At 36.1% G+C, this 21,685-nt stretch overlaps 1 protein-coding gene across 50 annotated transcripts in view; it reads left to right on the top strand.

The window, feature by feature from the left end:
- The window catches only part of LOC136836475 (ensconsin-like), a 652,260-nt gene extending 631,207 nt beyond the window's left edge, over nucleotides 1–21,053 (top strand). For all 50 annotated transcript variants that reach the window (XM_067100793.1, XM_067100801.1, XM_067100795.1 and 47 more), the window contains 2 exons: nucleotides 11,631–11,845; nucleotides 19,461–21,053. In XM_067100793.1, the coding sequence (XP_066956894.1) occupies nucleotides 11,631–11,845; nucleotides 19,461–19,474 (229 nt within the window). In that variant the 3' untranslated portion in view covers nucleotides 19,475–21,053. The remainder of the gene's footprint in view (nucleotides 1–11,630; nucleotides 11,846–19,460) is intronic.
- Nucleotides 21,054–21,685: the final 632 nt, after the last annotated feature.

Raw genomic sequence — 21,685 nt, 5'->3', positions numbered from 1 at the left:
GAACATTATTATTGGAACAAAGAACATTTTGTGGTGCTTGTTTCCACTACCTGCAACGATGTTGATGGACAGAAGTATGGATTTTGTGCAAGGATAAAAGGCAAAATAGTAGTTCCAAGAGCAGTGATGAAATACATTGACAGCAAAAGAAGCAGTGGGAAAATATATGAGAAGATTTAAGTTTTCAGTTCATCTAACATGAAATGATTTTTACAGTGGTGTATCGAGGTGAAATTCAATAAAGATCGCTATATGATATAACTTTTCAATGAAATAAGATGTCATTATTTTAGGTCGATATAAAGGTTTCTTGGATGATGCATAAAAGTTGAGTTGAGGTTTCTTGATCAGTTTCTTTGATTTATGTGTATATTTATTGCTTGAAGTCAGGATTCCACATCTTCAACTTCTTCAGAACCATTAAATCAATTTCAACCAAGTGTGGCACAAAGTATCGTTAGGTGAAGTGAGTGTTCAATTGAGTGGCTGCATCCCCATATCAAGGAAAGATAAGTAGAAACTTCTTTTTTGAACTGTTAGGTCAGAAAAAACAAAACTTGGGTAAGGTTCGTTGTAGGATTGGGCCACAGCAGGGTTCCAGAGTTTGAAATGGATATATGTATGAAAAATATGTAAAATCTTCTAGATTACAATGGCTACAGATTGTCAGGTAAACATGCATTTTCACCTTTAGATCCTTGTACCTCATGTCATTTATTTTTTTTATCTCTTTGTATCTTGCTGTATAACGACTCCAGCTCCATCTTTTCAATACCGTAAGTGTTGAATGATTGAAGTGCCCCAATGCTTGGCTTTATAGCCTAACTTTCATGATTCATTCAGTCATAGTTTACATGGGGATTGTAGGCTGCTTGTTTTATTGAGAGAGAAGCTTGTACTAAACTGTAATGTCTTACAACACTAGTGTTAGCAGCACCATTCACATGGTGTGATGGTCTGCTGTTCTGGTATTCCACCATCCTTCACTTCACTGGCAAGTATGTTGGTTTTGCTTTTCTGCAATTATTCTTATTGTTTTTGTAGCTGCTTTGGTAATTTTGCATAGTTATATTGTCTATTGTCCATTCTACTAGTGTTTCAGTCTTTATAATGACTGCTGTTCTGGCATTCTGTTAGCATGTTTTGCTGGCATTCACCAGTATACTGGTTTCTCTACACAATTCCACTGACTGTTCTACTGGTTGTCCCTTAGACATTTTATTGTTTTGCTGTATATTCTTGTGTGGTCCACTGTTTTAGTGGTATTCAATTATTCAGCTACTGAGTAATGAGCCACAGACTTCCATAGTATCACCTGTAGGCTGAACTATTCCATCCTAGGGTCCTTATTTCATTAACTTTGACAATATGGAGAGATTACCATACCCTTGTCTTCTACAGTCTCTTTCTGGGTTTAAGTATTGAATGACCTTCCATTTAAGCATTGTTTCTGCCAAAAGTTATAATCAGAGAGGGAATCATCATCTTGTGTCACAAACCAGAAGGCAGTTGGTGTAACTTCTTCATTCAAGAACCAACTCCAGGTCATTAAGATGAATCTTTGGGATCTTCCCCCATCTTCTTTTGATGTGAGAGGGACCCTCAAACATAATATACAGTAGTCACCAGTCTAGTGAACTCGCCTCTTCAACCCAACACCTTGCATTCACTATCAGTGTAATTTTCCAGCTTTGAAAGAAAAAAAGGGCCTTTTCATCAGTCAATGAAGATGACTTCACATATACTCAAGTTTTAAGTTATGAAGAATGGGCTCTTACCACATTAGTTCCACAAAAAATCCAGCCAAATAAAATATTTGGCAATTAGGAAAAAATAGTCTACCTTCTCATCCCCAAAGCAATATCTAACAGAGATCTCGGTACATTTCTTCTAGCTGTGAGTAGAGGTCAGATGTGTGAGAGCTAAGAATCTTGGCCTAGAGGTATAAAGCCAACTTGTAATTATTATGTCTACCTTAGGGAAGGGGAAAATGTTGCAGCTATTGTTGGTTTTAGACCTTGTGTCTCTGGCTTCAGTTCCTGTAGCCCATTTATCAATTGTAATCCTGATCTCATTTCTTCAGACTTTACAAATTTTTGTAAAGACTTTTCTTCATAAACCAGAAAATAAAAATGATTAACTTTTACAAAGTATTCTGTTTTTAAACAATTTCTACACTATTTTGATAGACAACTATATCAATTTATAAATAAGAGACCAAGCTCAGACAGCATGTTATCTTCATCTGTAAACACTCAAATTATCCAGTCAGTTTGATTTTTGGTAACTCATTCTCATTAACATTAGGATAGTATTTTATCTGAGAGTAACAAGTCAGGAGCTTTCCGAAATGAGCACCCCAGCCTTCAGAGGACGCATCCGAAAACAGATGAAGATCTGTAGGGGGCGAATGAAGAGGAACTCCCACTGTCAGGTTCTGGTCATCCAACCACCACAGGAGGTCGCTTCTCACCTCTGCCGACAGAGGGACCTGGAGCTGAGGGGAGTCTCCTGTTGGGGACCAAAACGCCTTTAGTCTCCACTCCAGGGATCGAATATGAAGATGCCCATGAGGGACCCACCTTCTCCAGAGAAGTCAAGAGGCTCAGGACTACTTGCCACTGGTGAGCTGGCTGCTCCTCCCTCGAAAGGAAGGAGTGAGCTACTGTCCTGAACCTCTCTATCCTCTGGTCCGACAGGGAAACTCTCAATGAGGCTGTATCTATCACCATTCCCAGGTACAGAATCCTCTGGCTGGAAGAAGAGTGGACTTTTCCAGATTTATCACAATACCGAGGTTGTGAAAAAACTGGAGAAGACGATCCCTGTTTTGAATCAGCCATTCCTGGGAACTTGCTTAGACCGACCAATCGTCGAGATATCTCAACAGGTGAATCCCCTGAGCATGAGCCCATGTCAACACTAGGGTAAAGACTTGTGAACATTGTGGAGCTGCTGTTGTTCCGAAGCAAATGACTTTGAACTGGAACACTTGCTCCCCAAGACTGAAGCGGAGGAACTTCCTGGACAAAGGGTGGATAGGAATTTGAAAGTAGGCATCCTTCAAGAGTATAGTTTAAGATGAAGTCATCATTCCTCCTGGCTGCTAAGACTGTCCGGGGTGTCTCCACTCTGAACTTTGTCTTCTGGACGAAAAGGTTCAGAGTTGAGAGATCTATCACTGGTCTCCAGAGGCTTTTGGTACCAGGAAAACTCGACTGTAGAATCTTGGAGAGGGACGTACTACTTTTTCCACTGCCCCTTTGTCTATCATCTTCCTCACCTCCTCCTGGAGAGCTAAGTGCTTCGGAGAGCCTTAGGAAAGGACGATTGGAGAGAGGAGAGGGAAGTCGAAAGGAAGTACAGGCAGTCCCCTGTTATCGGCGGGGGTTCCGTTCTGAGGGTGTGATGATAACTGAAAATTGGCAATTTTCAGGGCTTGTCGGAGCTGAAAAGTGCCGATTTTCGGTAGTCGGCGCCAGTACCCAATTATCGGTGCCAATAAGTGGAATTTGGCAATTTTCATCGTTAGACAAGCGCCATAAAACCAGATCACCATTAACTGAGGACTGCCTGTAGATACCCTACCTGAAGGACATCTACTACCCATGGTTCCGCTCTGTCCATTTGCCACATAGCCTAGTGGTTCATCAGGCATCCCCCAACCTGTGGCAGGGGGAGGGGGGGTCTACCGACATCCTCCCCTGCCTTTGCCCCTACTCCCCCTCCCTCGTTTTGCAGGGCGAGACTGAAAGGGACATTGCTGAGGTTGCATCTTCGCTGCCGGAGTTGGCTGAGAAACCCTAGTTGAAGCCGAAGGGCAAGACTGAGCCAAAGACTTAGCCCCTGCTTGGTGGACAAGTCAGTCATTAGTGCTGGCCCAGCGTCTGAGGATTGCAGCTGCCAGCTGTTCCCTAGGCAGGAGAAGCTGGGATTCTAGACCTCCATTCCACAAGGATTGCCAAGAGTCCGCATCAACTGATCTGGCTACTTTAGAGAGGGCTGCATCCCTTCTAATCAGTAGTTAGCCCATAAATTAGCAAACAAATGGCCTAGGTATGAAATGGCCTTAGCACCAGATTGTAGTAATGTGATGAAAGACGGACTATCGAACGAATCTCTCACAGAATGGGATGAAGAAATCCTAGCTACCGCTGTAGACCACAAATCTAGCCAAGAGACAGTTTGAAAACCAGAAGAGGCAGTGAACTCCAAGGTAGATGCTTCCTGAAAGGCCAGAGAAGGACCCTCAACCCCAACCTGATCTGCTGTCAACCCAGGCTTCAAAAGATGTGTTGGAACGAAGAGAATTATCCCATCCCGAAACCAAAGAATTCACATGCTTTAAGGATGAAGTAGCATGCCTGGAACAAGGTAACTTAAAAGAAGTTCTTACATCCTACTTTGGTCCTAGTAAGGCTTCTCTGCCTTTAGGAGTCACTGAAGAAGGAGTCTGAGACTTCTCAGAGAGATTATGAACTCACGAATGAGATCAGTAACCTCCATGTACGAAGCAAAAAACTCTTGACTCACCCACTCCTTACTTCAAGCAAAGAAAGCTGACGCCCTTAAGTAGATGGAAGAGAGGGGTCTCAATCACTTGATGGATGTAGACCATCCTTTGCTATCAACAAGTCATGTCCAAGAACGTAGGAATACAGACATGCTTCAGCTTTTGGACAAGAAGAGCAACGTACACAGATGCACAAAGATGAACAATGTATGTGATCCCTTTCAGGAGAATGAGAAACCGAAGCACAAAACTTAGGTCTTGATGAGTCACGTCCACAGACTCGGGAAGACGAACAACATACGTGGGTCCTCCTAGGAGAACGAGACACGGAACATTTCAGCCTCTTGGAAGCTGGAGAATCACGGTCACTACCAGATCCACAGATAGTCCTAGAAGCATGTCCAAGGTTAGGTAAACGTCCATCCCCATCATCACGGACGTGGCTAAAGAACACATCCATGGACGGCACGATCAGGCGAGGAAACCCTAAACCTCATAGGAGAATGAGATCTGAATCAAAGGGAAGGAGAACTTCTTGTAGGCCTCGGAACAACTGGACTCCTAACAGGGGTCCACCACCTTCAGCTTCTTAATCGCAGCCTTATCATCTTTCCGCTGAACTTGTACAGAACGAGGAGAAGAATGAATGACTGAAGCTGCCTTCTGAGAGGTTGCAGGAACACGATCGAGACTATGTCTGCATCTGTGAATTAGAGACACACATCCGTGAGAAGAAGCTGACAAAACAGCTCTTGGCTTCTCAGAAGTCGAGGCAACAAAAACTTCAATCCTCCGTCTAACTCGTGAACAATTAGGGAGAGACAAAGATGAGGATGGCAATGTTGATAAAGAAGAGGACAAAGAAGAAGAAGAAAAGGGAAGCCTACACCTTTTCTTCACAGGAGGATTGCCGTTACCTCTCTCGAAAAACAGAGTCCAGTCTGTCCACCATAGTCTGTACAAACGCATCTGAAGGACCGACAACTGCTGAAGATGACATCATGTCAGCTTTCAGTTGTGATGCCATGGGGTCAGATGGAGGAAATGACGTCATGGATACTGTCATCACTGGGAGAGACAACACAGGGGTGACATTACAAGAGCAGACGAAGTTTGCCCCAGAGTCAATGGAATTGATGCGGGCAAAGTCGACCCAGGATGATGCTTCCAAAGATGAGTCAATAGAAGAAAAGGAAGGAGAAAAGGCATCAATGGATGATGAAGCAGATGGAATAGGTCTGGATGAAGGGGAAGCAGAAGCGTCCACTTGAGGAGGAGGAAATCCCTCCCAAGATGGAAGTTCTGACTTTCTTTTGTGTTCCTTCTTCTTGTAAAACAGGCCAGGAACGACATTCCAGGCATGGATTGTTGATATTACAAAAATTAGAATAACACCTGCAAGAAGAATGGGGGTCTATCTCAGAGGAAGCCAGGAAGTGCGAACATGGGAATCCTAGAATGCCGTGACACATGTTGACGCTCACAGGACTTCTTAGGTTGATTAGTGGAAACCATGATAAAACCACAATACTCAGACACACACACACAAAAACAACAACAACAACAATAACACAACCAACAGGAAGGTATCACAGGCTTAGGACAAAAATCAGCTGGGGAAAAGGAGAGCAAAAGTGAATGTCTGCTCTCCAAGGTGGTGAAAGAAAGACTGAATGGTCACCAGGTTCTAGCTGGGTCTCTGACCCACTTCCACCTCATCTATGCATCAAATGTTAGATGCCAGAGATTCCTTGCATATATGATTTGTTATTGTTTTTAAACCGGTTTCCAGCTGGCACCAGAAGATTTATCCTAACGTTAAGACCAAAGATTTGTTAGCTATGAAAAATACAATTAAAAATTTGTCATTTTTCTGTGGGTATTACATGTCATGGTGCTCTTTGCGTTGTGGATATAGAAATGATTGATATGGAGGTCACTGAAATATTATAATGTACAGTGTATAGGAAATACAGAACTTTGGTAACTTTGTAGCTCAAATTATGAATAAGCAATCCAGTGAACTTTATAGCTCAAATTATGAATAAGCAATCCAGTAAACTCACTTATATCTGGTATTTGAATAACCAGAACTCTCAAGTAACCTGAACATTTTTCCTTGAACTGTCAATAAATCGAGAATTATCTAGAGATAGAGTGAGTGAAAAGGAATGTTTAATTTTCAAAGAAATGTGAAACATTATTTTTTATTCCGTGAACGGCTTTTTTTTTTTCTCTTTTAGCTGACCAAAAGATCTACTGTAGGCCTTAATGGCCAATCATCTAATTTTAATACCATTACTTTGAGTGCATGTAGATTAAATTACTCAGCTGCTCAATTATCCTCTTTTCACCCCTCTGCTTCTCCCCTACCTCTAATGGATAACTCTGATAGTGACAATCTTTAAGTGCTTAAATTTGCAAACAAAAACAAAAATGTAGGTTAAATATAAGAAAGTATATAACAAGAAGAAAATCACAAAAATAAGGCAGCAACACTTAAAGTTGATGGCTTAGTTTTGATTAGTGGGCTGTATGGATTTGATTGCTTCAAATGGACTGAAATACTGTAACCAGCTAATACAGTTTAGCGATTATTGTAGTTTTTCAATTAATTTATTGTGAAAATGCTTTCTTTTTGTTGTTATAAGTTAAATCAGTTTTTGGAAGTTGATATCCAACGAACTGAAAAACTTCAACAGATTATAAACTAACGTAGGCTATGTTGCATCAGAACTTGTCTTGCCCAACAGTCACGGTCTCAGTCTGTGTGTGCATGTGTATGTACATGTAAGGTGCATGTATATATAAACAAATGTATCATGCAGGGGTAAACTAAATTTGCTGTACATTTGCTTGCCTTTCTCTAGCTGGGTTATTCTTCATAACATGAAAAAAAGATTTTTGGCAGTGAGAGAGAGAGGGAGAGATCCTTTATAATAAAAAGATTTTTGAGAGAGAGAGAGGTTGGGGCAGGGGCAAGTGAACAGTAAATTCCTCATAAATTTTTTTTGGGGGGGATAGAGAGAAGGGAGTGTCTGTATGTCATCTACTGTACTGATGCACGGATTTAACCATCACACTACCATCTGAGTTAGGTGAATGCAGGATGTTCAGTTTAAAATGTTATGAATTATTTAACGATCAAAACTATGAAAAATTAGGTATTGTTTATTGGCAATGAATGATGAGAGAGTCCATGATATATGTAATGGCATTTAGGATTTCTCTCATGTAACCTCAAATAATCAGCAACCTCTTGGTCCCAAGGGTACTAGTTGTGAGGGATTTTACTGTACACTTCAAAATCTATCCCCCTCAAAAATCTTGTTTGGTATTGTGAAACTAATTACTGCAAAAGCTGTCAGTAATGAACTTATGAATATTTGTACATCAACAGGGAAAGTAAATTTCATTTGGTACTATTCCATGTTTTTCTTTAATATATTAACACCGTGATATAACATTTTAGGAGCAATTAAACATTTGACTGATTAGGCACATTAGACACAAAGTTTGTCCCCCCCCCAAAAAAAAATCAAAAGGTAAATGGTCTTAAAAAATTACTGTACAGTACATTAAAAATCCGTAGCTATTTATGCTATACTGTATGTATTTCAAGAGAACTGTAAGAGCCTATTCTTTGAGCTGGAGTTTACATATCCTTGATGTCTTGTGTGCATTGACTAACAAAATTTAAATCTTGATATTTTTCTGTCATTTCATACTAATGGAGAAAACCAAGCAACATTTTGATTACAGTGGCTAGTATATTATCAGATATGAAATCTAAACCTTACAAATCCTTGTTGAAATTTGTAATCTGTATGTACTTTCAGTGCATCAAGTCATTAAATTTATTTTGTTTTTCAAGTAATGCAGTACATAGTTTTTACTAAAAATAACACATCATTCAGGTTAGTTTTTTGAAAATCAATTGAGCCATTAATTTTCTTAAGTAGAGTTTATGGTTTTTATATCTGGCTTTTAATAGCAGATCAGTATCCAAAGTTGGTCTTGATGGAGTGTGCTAATACTCGAGTAATTCACCATAGCATTGCAAGCACTGGCACAATGTAGTTTTTAAAATTGTTGTCCAAGGCGTTTTCAGTACAATATTCAGACGAACCTATTACTATACAGTTTGTAATTTTTTTGTAAATCATGATTTATATTTGAAACACACAGAATAACTCTTGCGTATTGCATTTTATTAGCTTTTGACATGGTTATAATAGTATAATGATTCAGATTTTTAGGACTGAGCACACTTAAAAATTAAGATGCATTTGTAATGCTTTATTTCATGAGCAATTTTACTTTACTTTCTTCATTATAATTTTCTTATATGTATTTTACATTTTTCTTTGTTAGAAACATTTGCTTTATGGTATTGGATAATATCAGTGAGAGCAGTTAATTTTTTTTTTTAATAAAGACTAAAATCGTGATCTCTTTACTATTAAATTTTATTATTTTTATTTTAAGGAACTTGGAAAAAATACTGTTCATGTAAGGTGGTGATATATCTTAAAAAAGGTTCCATAAAATTAATCAATACCATTTATTAGAATACCAGATCAGTAGTTCTGTCCATTGAAAGGAAGTGAAGGCTTAACTGATAGACGAGACATCTTATCAGATATCAAGAAAATGTAGCGAGTAACTTTTTCATTTTCTCAAAATTAGTACTGTACTGCACAGTATATCAGTTTCTGTACATGTTAATTCCTCGTTGGACTGGTCAGTACCGTTCTTGGATAGCACTCTGCAGGGCCAGAGTTCGAATCTCTGGCTGGCCAATGAAAAATTAGAGGAATTTATTTCTGGTGATAGAAATTCATTTCTCAGTATAATGTGGTTCGGATTCCACGATAAGCTGTAGGTCCCGTTGCTAGGTAACCGGTTGGTTCTTAGCCACGTAAAATAAGTCTGATCCTTCGGGCCAGCCCTAGGAGAGCTGTTAATCAGCTCGGTATCGTTAAACTAAGGTATACAGTACTTAACTTTTCTGTACATATTACGATCAGTTGAAGATTAAGTCCTAACAGTATTTTAGAAAACCATAGGACCATTTGATAGTTTTTACATACAACAAAATTATGTGAGAAGTTGGTCTTGGGTAGGGTATAAACAACTGTCAGAATTAACTATACAAGTTTATACATTTTGAACTTTGATTTTTCATATCTTGTAGAATGTAAATCATTATCTTGTCAGCATAATCCCTTCATCTATTTCTTTTTTACTTAAGTCTTTCTTAAATGCAGTCTCTCCATCTTTTCTTTTTACTTGTTCTCCTTCATGTCTGTAGCATTTTCATGAAATGTCTTGTTTCTGTAACATTGTCGCTCATTATCTCCTCTTTATATTAAGTGCCCAAATCATCTCTCTTGACTGTTGGACTTTCTGTGAGATTATTGTGACTTTTCTGATCAGTGTGTACAGTATTCATTTCTTATATCATTCCACGCATCCTTTTCTAATCCTTATTTCTACCACATCTGACTTATTTTTTCATTGGTACTGTTTCTAACCTATACAGCATAGCAGGTCTTACCACCACCTTACAAACCTGTCCTTGACTTCAGCTTAATAGGGACGTTCTAATGTCTTGTACACATGAAGTGCCTCAAAAATACCAGGTTAATTTGTAGTACAGTATTGCTTATTAGTATAAGTAAAGAAAATAAAATGTGTGCAGTAGTACCTCTCCTGTCTGCATTGGAGAAATTTTGTGACAAATAATTTGACAGAAGTACTACCATAAGGTAATAAAATAAACATTGTTAGATACCGGTAGAAAGTATTTTAAAGGTAGGCAGCATTAGCCCATGAAGTTTGGTCCATAAAAGTAGTGAATTAGGGTGGGATTAAATAAATTGGGACAATTATTTCATGTATTGGAGTGGTATTAAAGTTATTTTTTTAATTCTACATCCTGAAATTACACAACATAAATAAAACAGACAGCTTAATAATCACAAGCTTATTACAAGATAAAATAGTTCTTGCTTACTTTCTGTACATTTACCAAGCCCGTTATATAGTTTTAAGGTTGAATGATAACTTCCTGTTTCCCATATATCACACATATTATGAAGCATGGTTTTAGTTGAAGTGTTTAGCCTGTTCTTCCCAGAAACATTGAACAATTTGAGGTGAATAAAATGCTCTGAAATGTTTTATGTTGTTTAATTTTATAGCTTTACAGATGTGATAAGGCATATACTAAAAGGGTAGGACATTACCCAGATCCACAGTTCAGTTTTTTGCCAACCCTTTGGTTTTAGTGAAGATAAAAGATTTGACATAGTTGATTTAATTTAGGTCCTGCAAAAGCAAGTTTTTCTTTTATACCAAAACAGAATCTTGTGTGTTCAGTTGTTGTAATTCCTCTTCTTTGCATTTCTAGTTTATTCCTCAAAGCATAACTATGTGGGTTTATATATATAAATAAAATATTAATGTATCATACCATATTAATTTCTACAAATAAAAGCAACAAAGCACATATGACAACTTTGTAACAGTAAGTATTAAGAGCAACTTTTACATGCGTACTCTTTCCTCCGCATGTAAATGTATTTTCCAAAGTGCAGTGTTTAACCCCAACTATTATAACGTCTGTTTATGCATAATTGTAGATAATAGAAGAGGGAAAAGTAAATCTGATTAATGTAGTTGTGCTTAAAAGATGTAACATTGGACAGGTTATAGTTTTACATATTAACCTCATACCTTCTGGTTTTTATTGTCTTTAGTTAATTTTTTTTATGCACCACTAAATCCTAAGGAATGTGAATATTGAGTTTTACCCTTGTAGATTAAAAGAAATTCTTTTGATATATTTTATTTTCATTGGTCTGTAGTCCATTATAAGGTACACATCCATGTGTACACATTTTATATGATGCCATAATATTTTTTAAAATCTTGAAGAAAAAATATAGCAAGTAGGAAGTTTTTTAAAAAAAATTTTTTTTTTGCTCTCTCAGTAGCCCTTTAATGCATGAAGTCTGTGCTGACACAGATGCAATTTTTTTAATAATAAATCTGGCATATGTGTAGTGCTCTTCTCCATTTTTCAATTTTTTGTTATGTTTTTCTTCCACAGGACAGACAACCTAGGTTCATTAGATCCTGTCAACTCTACTCATAACACCACCTCTACCACACCTGCTGCATCAAATTTTGAGCAAATCATTGACTTGGGTCAAACTAAGCTCAGTAATGAGGATGCTGTTAATAGCAATCCTCCTTCACCTTTCATAGCATTTGAGCAGAATCTGAACAAGAAGCAGAGCCAGGAGAATACAAGCACAGTTCCAGGTATGCAAATGAGCAAATAAAACTGCATCCTGAAAATTCTTTGGCTGTATAAAAGTTTTGACATTTTAAGATAGCCTTTCACATTGAAAGGTTGTGTACTGATATCTTCATTTTTGTATTTGAGGTAATTGTAATCCCAGTGATTTTTTTTTTTTTTTTTTTTTTTGCTTCTAAAATTATTTTCATTTTCCCATTTTGATTTTATCATCATAAAATATGAAAATGAATAGCACTTTCAAGAACCATAGCATTCACACCATTTTTGGGCTGAAGGACAAGAAATTTTGAGGTTATAGAATTTTAGTATTCACACCAAACACTGGCAAAAGGAAATTATTGCTAACATACCTGCTATTGCCACTATTATGCCGTTCTTGTTAGTCTTTCTTTTATCAATTTCTAATTAGAAATCCAAATAAGTGTTCTCACTTTTTTTTTTTTTTTTTTAAGGAAAACCAGTAAATTAACCATTTCAGCGGGTAACAAAGGACATACATTGCTTGCGGGTTGTATATGTTTGAAGGCTTAAGCTTAATTTTCTAACATTTACAAGTTTTCCATACTGTCAATTAATCATACATTGAAGATTTTTTCCAGAGAGCAATCAAGATAAAGGACATTTTAAGTATGTTACTATAGCTATCATCAAATTCAAGTTACAAGTTTATCATTTAAATATCAATTTATTATGCAAACATCAAATATCTCTAAATTTTTGGGTAATTCCAGGAATTTCTGTCTAGTTTTAATGTTTATTTCTATAAATTAAGTATTCTATGAAAACTTTCGTATCAGTGATGAGCTTAAATAATATAGTCTGATAGGTTTTTACTTTTAAAATGTTAGCATGTAACTCATTAGTGGTGTAAAGAGCAAATGATAATAAACATTTAAATATACCCTTTAATTATTTAAGATTTTCAAGAGCATATAATAAATTTAGTTACCAGAATTTCTGCCTACTACAGTGAACACCCCCCCCCCATAGCTAAAATCCGCGAATACTTAAAACCCCTCTAAAACACTTAGAACTGCCCAATTTGATAGTTTAAACATAAGAAAAACCCTGTAAAAATGCTTATACCTGAGTATTTTAATGGTTTTATCACAAAAAGTGCATTTATTCATGAAAATTATATGAAAATACAGTAATTTTAGTGAATATTTCTCAGTAAAAAATACCTCAAATGGGCGAATTTTCCGTGAATAATGGCTAGATATGTTCCACAGAGAAACCTGTGAATGCGCGAGTCTGCAAATCATTAGAACGCGAATACAGGGGGTTTACTGTATAACATTCTTATCAGTCCTCTTGATTGCCTTATAAAAACATCAAAAGTGTGATTCATCATTTTTTAAAATTTTAAATGAAAATTCTATATTTCATCTACCAGTTAAAGGTTTGGTATGAATAGAAAAAAATTGTTTGCCATTATTTTGAGATTTTATTGGTCAAGCATAGTATGTAAAACACATCCTGTGTAATGTATAAAGAAATTAAAAATAATATATTAGACCATTAACCCTTAAATGCCGAGCCTCTATTTACAAAAACGTCTCCCGTATACCGGCGGCGTTCGGTGAGTTAGCGTCGAAGCGGAAAAAAAGTTTTTTTCAAAAAATCACAGCACGCTTAGTTTTTAAGATTAAGAGTTCATTTTTGGCTCCTTTTTTCATTGCTTGAAGTTTAGTATGCAACCATCAGAAATGAAAAAATATCATTATCATATATAAATATTGGAATATATGACAGCGAAAAAAAAAACCTCTTATATAATTATATACAAATCGCACTGTAAGCACATGGGTTAAAGCTAATGAGTTCATTTTTTTTAGTTGTGTTGTACACTAAATTGCGATGATTTTGGTATATAACAAACTGTAAAACGATCAAAGCAACACACAGAAAATATTATCACAAAATGATGCATGAATTCGTAACGCTCGGACGTAAAAAAATGTTTTTTTTTCAAAAATTCACCATAAATCGAAATATTGTGCTAGAGACTTCCCGTTTGTTGAAAAATGAAGCTAATTGATTGAATATTACTAGACTGTAAGTGTTTTAGCTTACAATTGCAGTTTTCGACCATTTCAGTCGAGTTAAGGTTGACCGAAAGTCAAATTTTTTCTATTTATCGTGATATGAAAATATTTCAAAACTGATAAAAGCTACAACCATGAGTTATTTTCTGTTGTATTGTACATGAAATTGTGCACATTTTCATATATAACACTTTATGTAACAACTAATATAAAACGGTGCAAATATTACAACAACGAGACGAAAGAATTTCAGAGATGTTGGCCGAGTTATACAATAAACGTAAGAATGTTTTTTTTTCAAAAATTCACCATAAATCGAAATATTGTGCTAGAGACTTCCAATTTATTGCAAAATGAAGGTAAACAATTGAATATTACTAGAATGTAAGAGTTTTAGCTTACAATTGCGTTTTTTTACCATTTCGGTCGAGTTAAAGTTGACAGAAGGTTGAAATTTTGGCAGTTATCGTGATTTATGTGAAAATATTTCAAAACTGATAAAAGCTACAACCATGAGCTATCTTCTGTTGTATTCTGCATGAAATTGCGCACACTTTCATATATAAAAGTTTATGTAACGACTAATGTAAACGATGCAAACATTACGACAACATGATTTAAAGAATTTCCGAGATGTTCGGCCGAAGTTACCGCATCGAAGACGTAAGGAAAAAGTTTTTTTTTTTCAGAAATTCACCATATAAATCGAAATATTGTGCTAGAGACTTCCAGTTTGTTGCAAAATGAAGGTACATGATTGAATATTACTAGAATGTAGAATGTAAGAGTTTTAGCTTATAATTGTGTTTTTGACCATTTCGGTCGAGTTAAAGTTGACCGAAGGTTGAAATTTTTGGCAGTTATCGTGATTTATATGAAAATATTTCAAAACTGATAAAAGCTACAACCATGAGTTATTTTCTGTTGTATTCTACATGAAATTGTGCACATTTCCATATATAAAACTTTATGTAACAACTAATATAAAACAGTGCAAACATTACGACAACGTGATGAAAGAATTTCTGGCGCGGACGTAAGGAAAAAGTTTTTTTCAAAAATTCACCATAAATCGAAATATTGTGCTAGAGACTTCCAGTTGGTTGCAAAATGAAGGTAAATGATTGAATATTACTAGAATGTAAGAGTTTTAGCTTACAATTGCGTTTTTTGACCATTTCGGTCGAGTCAAAGTTGACCAAAGGTTGAAATTTTGGCAGTTATCGTGGTTTATATGAAAATATTTCAAAACTGATAAAAGCTACAACCATGAGTTATTTTCTGTTGTATTGTACATGAAATTGCGCACATTTTCATATATAAAACTTTATGTAATGGCTAATACAGAACAGTGCAAAAATTACGACAAAATGATGAAAGAATTTCTGAAATTTTCGGCAGAGTTACCGCGCGGGCGTAAGAAAAAAGTTTTTTTCAAAAATTCACCATAAATCGAAATATTGTGCTAGAGACTTCCAATTTGTTGCAAAATGAAGGTACATGATTGAATATTACTAGAATGTAAGAATATTACTAGAATGTAAGAGTTTGAGCTTACAATTGCGTTTTTCGACCATTTCAGTCAAGTCAAAGTTGACCGAAGGTTGAAATTTTTTGTAGTCAATGTACGGTACGTCCACTTGGCACCCAACAGACAATTTTAGTCGACGTATGATACGTCCAGTAGGCGTTTAAGGGTTAACAGGACCAATATTTTAATAATAATCTGCCACTTCTTGCAGAATTTCATCTTGTACCCCAAATATGTCAGCTATAATATTGTTAAAGGTTTGATCTGGCCTAATATTCCCAATTAGAGCCAATAGAATTTTTGAGCCCATAAGATTTTTCCCAGTTCTGGAAGTCCCCCACCTAGAACTAGAATTATAAGTAAAATACGTCTGTACACATTTGCCCAAATTTAAGACATATTCCTGTAAACATCATAAGCAACCTATACTTTAACTTAGGAAAGGAAATGCAAAGGTTCACAGTAAGCAATTTATACAGAAGGCCTCAATTCTTTTAAATTAGCACTTGTTGCAATAGCATTAATTGAAACAAGCCTTTCTCTTTTCCCTATAATGCAGTTTTCATAGCAGAACTTTCCATTATGGTCATTGTCAGTAATGAATAGAAACAGGCTACCGCAGAAATTTGTAGTTTTTAGTGATTTTAGAAGGGCTTTGGAAACCCTATAGTTGTCATTAAAATCTGTTTATCCTATAGGTTAAAGTTTCATAAATTTATGGAGCCAGTATAAATTCACATGAAGCCATTAAAGGAAATGATGCTGATGAAGCAGCCAAAAATGAAATTACTTTGACTTGATCAGATCTATCTGCTTCAAGTCAGTCTTCTTTTCAGCTTCATCCCTTGCTGGGGTTGTTATAGTTGATGGGCCTTTTCCAGGTGTCTTAACATTCACTGAACTGCTCATTTACAATTTGTTTTGGAAATGGATTCCTTTCCTGATTCCAGCCCTCTGTATTTATCCAGGCTTAGAAAAGATAAAAAGCATAATCACTGCTAAAAATAGCAATGCAAAACTATAAACCATAAACTTGGGGGCTTGGTCCATTCCCTTAGGTAAATTTACCCCACATCACTCTTACCCTTGTATAGTGGAATAATGACTGACAGTTATAGATCAGAACAGATTAAACTAGCTGTTGGATTGTGGTGTTTTTCGTTCCAAAAACCCAAGCACATCGAAGTAATATCCAGATTAAACTAGCTGTTGGATTGTGGTGTTTTTCGTTCCAAAAACCCAAGCACATCGAAGTAATATCCAGTCTTCAAAACAGTCATACTCTTCTGACTTCCAGTTATTTGATGAATAAAGTCCTTCCAGTTTTGACATTAGCAGCAATTGTCTAATTTCAAGCCAGCAATGTATGTAAGGTATCTGAAACAAACCGTTTTTAAGCAAGTTTGTCAATCTTCGGCCTTCAACATTTTCCAGTTGTGCTAGAAGAGGTTCATAACAGTCAGTAAGCTCTCAAATATTCCTTCAGAACAAAACTTTCAGGACATTTTTATGAGACCTAGGAATTTTAACTCAGTGGTCTGGTCAAAGTATGATTAGGAATTCAGCAGACCAAAAACATGAGGATAAAGATAATTATTTTGCAAGACCCCCATTGACAGAACATGACCAAACAAGGGAAGCTCCTGCATTACACTACTACTGTTCATCAGGAGGAAAAACTATTTAAAAAAAGAAAAACCAATAGACCTGAGCCATCTCTTCACATAAGTAGTGGTGGACATTTGAATTTTTTTTTTTTTGTCTTGGTTCTTTTTAACAGCCTTTGAATGAAAATAAAGTTTTGTGAAATAAGGCTTAGGATGACAGTCCTTTTGAGTCTCGTGTATTCCACTCGCTTGAAAGAAGATATTAGTTAAACTCTCAATAGTGTATCTGTTTGTGGTCATTATCAGTTATTTACAATTAAGGAAGAAATTAAATCTTTTGGATATTATAAAACTTGACTGCAATATAAAATTCTTTTTGTATAACATCATTAAAGCTTAGAATGGTTTTGAGGGTGAAGTGCTCACTGGATTCCATCAGGTGAGGAACACATTTTTGTGTAGTCAAATAGTTTTTACTTGAAAGTCTTGAAAAAAGGCAAAGAAACCCACTTTGGTACATATGCTCTGAGTTGAGAAGTATCCTGTTTATTACCACTTTCCCTGACATAAGTATGCAGTAGAGGATCTGTAACTTCTAAAAAGCTACTCACCTGGAATACACTGGCTAATCACTATGTGTGAAGATGAAATGATTCTGGATAACTGAAAAAGATAAAGTGTAACTAATTCAAAAGACTCCTTATAGTAGGAAGAACTTTTAGGATTGTCCACACCAAGTTTTAGGTGGTCTGAAAACCACAACTGCTGTGGCCAGAAGGGAGTGATATGTCAATTGGGAGGGTGCCAAAACTCAAAACTTATCTAGTACCTAATGCTGATGGGGGATAGGTATATATGTTGAACTGTTTAACTTGAAACTTACAGCATTGCATATACTGCCCAAACAGCTAGATCCAGTTGGGAAGATCAGATCAGTGGTAGTACAGCATTCAGTATTGTGATGAACACATCCTCTACCCACCAGAGAGTCATGCAGACTAAGAGGGCAAATCATAGCAGATGATAACAGTGTGCTCCTCTAAAAAAAAAAATGTCCACTGCTGTCACAGTAAGTGACAGTACGGGGGTTATCAGACAAGACCCAGACGTACTGACCTGAGAAGGTGGTCATGAATGCTTGGAGGCAGAGGAAGATGGCCCATAGCTCAGCTCCATGAAGTTGTGGGCAGCTTTATTCAAGTCATCTGATAATACCAACAGGTCAGGGTCTGGCAGAACTTTCAGCAAACTCTGCTAATCCTACATCCACCAAAGGCCTTGAAGAACATCTGCATCTGGGATTTGGAACGTACTACATGGTGAATGCCTTCCAAATAATGCCAGCTAAAGTATGAGGATCTACAACCAACTGGGGAACCAGTTTCTCTAGGGACACCAGATGACCAATTAGTATCTCTCATGAATTGGCAAATGATATAGGAAGCCTGGAAACAATGAACTCTCTCCTCCAAGGATCAGATCAATCCAAGATGACGATGATCCTTATTCTGTGGTACAAAGCTTGCATGTCAGGCAACAGATCTGATTTCTCAAGATTGGCCTGCAGTCTTAAGGATTATCACACTGCTAAGAGTATATTCAGAGGCCTCTCCACTCATTCATGGAGGGTGGTAAAACTGGCCAGTCATCAAAGTAGCATTAGAGACAAGGGCCTAGATGATGAGCTCGGGCGTGATTATACACCAGAGTCCTGGTGGAGACTTAAGGATTCAGAACTGAAATGAATTCATACAAGGGTTCAGAATTGTAATGTCCATCTTTGCCACAAAAATTGGAGGAATGTCCTACAAGGCTGATAAATCGGTCCACGGAAGTAAATGTCTTTAAGGTCTCAAGATGTAAGAAAGTCATCTCTGCACACCGATCTGATGGCCTGTACTGTTTCTATATGAAAGGGAGTCAGACAGAAAACTTGGAGGTGGCCAAGGTTGATAATCTAACAAGGCAGTGTTGGTTTACGCCCACAGGGTGACTGTAACCCCTGCTGGAACATCAATCCTTTAGATGAAGCATAAGACTCCTGTGGTTGTTAATGGAAGATCTCGGTATTCAGCATGTTGGTGTGGCTGGAGAGCCATTTTATGAAATAAAGACTACTTATGAATAATAATTTCATAACAAACAAACCTTTATATAGTGAATAATGTTCCATCCGTGTCCTTGGTTACTGAAGTACCGTGCTGGGTGACAAGAATTTACTTGATAGGGTTTCTGTTTAGTTCAGATTTCACATTATTCTTGTTACATGTATTTCAGTAGCTAATAGTACCAGCAAAACTTGACATGGAAGCTTCCCCACACAGTGTACTTATTGTAAAGTTACTGTTATTTCTAGTAATGCATGTGAGGTGATCACAGGAAATCTGTGCTGGTGTACAGTGTTAATGTGTTTTATTCATTCTTTTTTCAGATCTGCTGCTGTAAATCTCCCCTTTTGTTCATATTCTCCAAAGCTGCCTGAGTGTGATTGTGAGAAACTACATATGTGATAATAGCACTGAACTTGAATACTTGACCTGTATGTGGTCAGGGTTTAGAAAGGCTCCTTTCACATAGCCAATAGACGAGTGTGATGCATTAGGTTAAGTCACCTCATAAATATGGCTTTTGTGTAAGTGATACTGAATATGTTTTACAATATAACATTATCATATGAGGAGCCTTTCCAGTTAAAAAACAAAAAAACTTTATAGATGCCTTAATTGGTTTTTATAGTAGCCCAAAACATTTTTGACTAGTTAGCCAATCAATATGGCAAAATGCAAGAGCAAGCATAAACAAGCATACTCTCAAATGGAAAATTGCTAATTTAAAGTGTAACTATTAATTTAGTCTTCACTAAGATCTGTCCTTCCAATGGTTATAAATAGTAGAATGATCTTGAAGAAAGCTTAAATGTTAAATAGCAACGTTTATACTACTAATATACTGTGTTACAGCAGTGTTCTGCTCTTGGAACATATGAAATGTATTATTTGACAGACCTAATTGCAAGAAATGTGCTAGTTTGTGCTAAAACTGTTCAAAGTGAATGTTATATTGAATTAGAATTGTTTAATGATATAGACATGAACTTTAAATAATTATATGAAAATTTTGAATTTAAAGAATGTCACATACTGAATGGGTGCTAGTTGGTGTAGCAAGCTTGCCATGATTACTAAAATGTTGGATTGCCTTTGTTTTCTGAAAGAAGCTTGACAGTTTTGATGGAAGTAAATAATCTGCATTTTAAATGGTGTGTCAAAGTATGTACAGAAAGTTTGTCTTAATGGGGAGATATCATTTACTTGCAGGTTTTAATGACTTAATCATATAAAATTGTGTATTATGAATTCAGGGATTGGTGATATAAATATAGATATATATATATTGAAAATATATAATTATTTTCTAGGCAATCCCTGCTTGGGGATTCAGCTTTCATGGCTGCTACTCACAAGAAGATAGTGAAATGTATTTTAGAATTGTTAATAACCACTAATAAATAGTACTATATTGAATAGATCTACTCCATTCTATATTTCTTGCTGTGACATTGTTTCTCAATCATTTGCTTCAACCAACATTATGTATAAAGTCATCTTGTATTTTAGATAATGAAATTGCTTTACAGAATAATTTTTCCCATCTGAATAATTTTATTTATGTAGTGTAAGGTTTTTATATTTTATTTGCATTGCATTTATTGACGGTGCACCAAACTAAAACTTAAAAGTTGGCCTTTGTACCCTTGTTATAGTCTCACTTATATTTTATTAAATGCTCAAAGATTTTTTTCCTGCTCGGTTCCTTCAGATTCAAGTTTAAATTGGTACCATTGTAAATCAGAAATAATTACATTTGTTACTGTGTAAAAGAAATGAGAATAAAAATCCAGGTAAAGGCTTGATGCATCCTCCAACCTTGTATCTTAGGCCATTATAAGTAATAACCAAGTCCTTGTACACTAAAATTCCTTGTATTTGTAAAGTGATATATGTGGTATAAATATACCAAATGAGATGGTGTTTTAATTTTTCCTTTCCATATGATTTTTTCCTCTTAGGTCTAGTTGAACTGTTGTGAGGACTTGCCTACCATATTAGCTGCTGCACAGAATAGTGTTATTTAAAGTACAGTATGTTGTATAGAAATAAGCACCTGCTGTTTACTTTTGCAGTCATGCAAATATTTGATTAATATTTTGCGTTTATAAGTTTGTAAACTCAAATAATAAATTTTGGAAATCAAATATATGGATCTCCTACAAAATCTGCCTTACTAACTTTGGATTCAATTTATAAAGAAGGACTTTGTATACTGAAGCTATTTAGACTTCCAAACCAATCAATATAGAATGAAAACAGCAAGCCACCCAAACCTTACACCATTATTTTGTAACTACTCAATGCTAAACTGCGAGAGCATAATTTCCCTACCAAAAAATTATTTGATGAAAGAAATTACTTCATAAATAATGGTCACCACCATTTTCCACTAAAGGCAACTATATAATCTAAGTATAACCCACCCTCCAATAGAATTTCCTCCTCTGATGATATGAAATTCAAGTGTGGGGACCTACTTACATTTATATAAAAATACACTTACAAACCAGATCCTCATAAACAACCAAAATTCAACCTAAACATC

The sequence above is a fragment of the Macrobrachium rosenbergii genome, chromosome 56, assembly GCF_040412425.1.
Source record: "Macrobrachium rosenbergii isolate ZJJX-2024 chromosome 56, ASM4041242v1, whole genome shotgun sequence".
Classification (NCBI taxonomy): domain Eukaryota; kingdom Metazoa; phylum Arthropoda; class Malacostraca; order Decapoda; family Palaemonidae; genus Macrobrachium; species Macrobrachium rosenbergii.
This window is presented reverse-complemented; position numbering and strand designations above follow the sequence as displayed.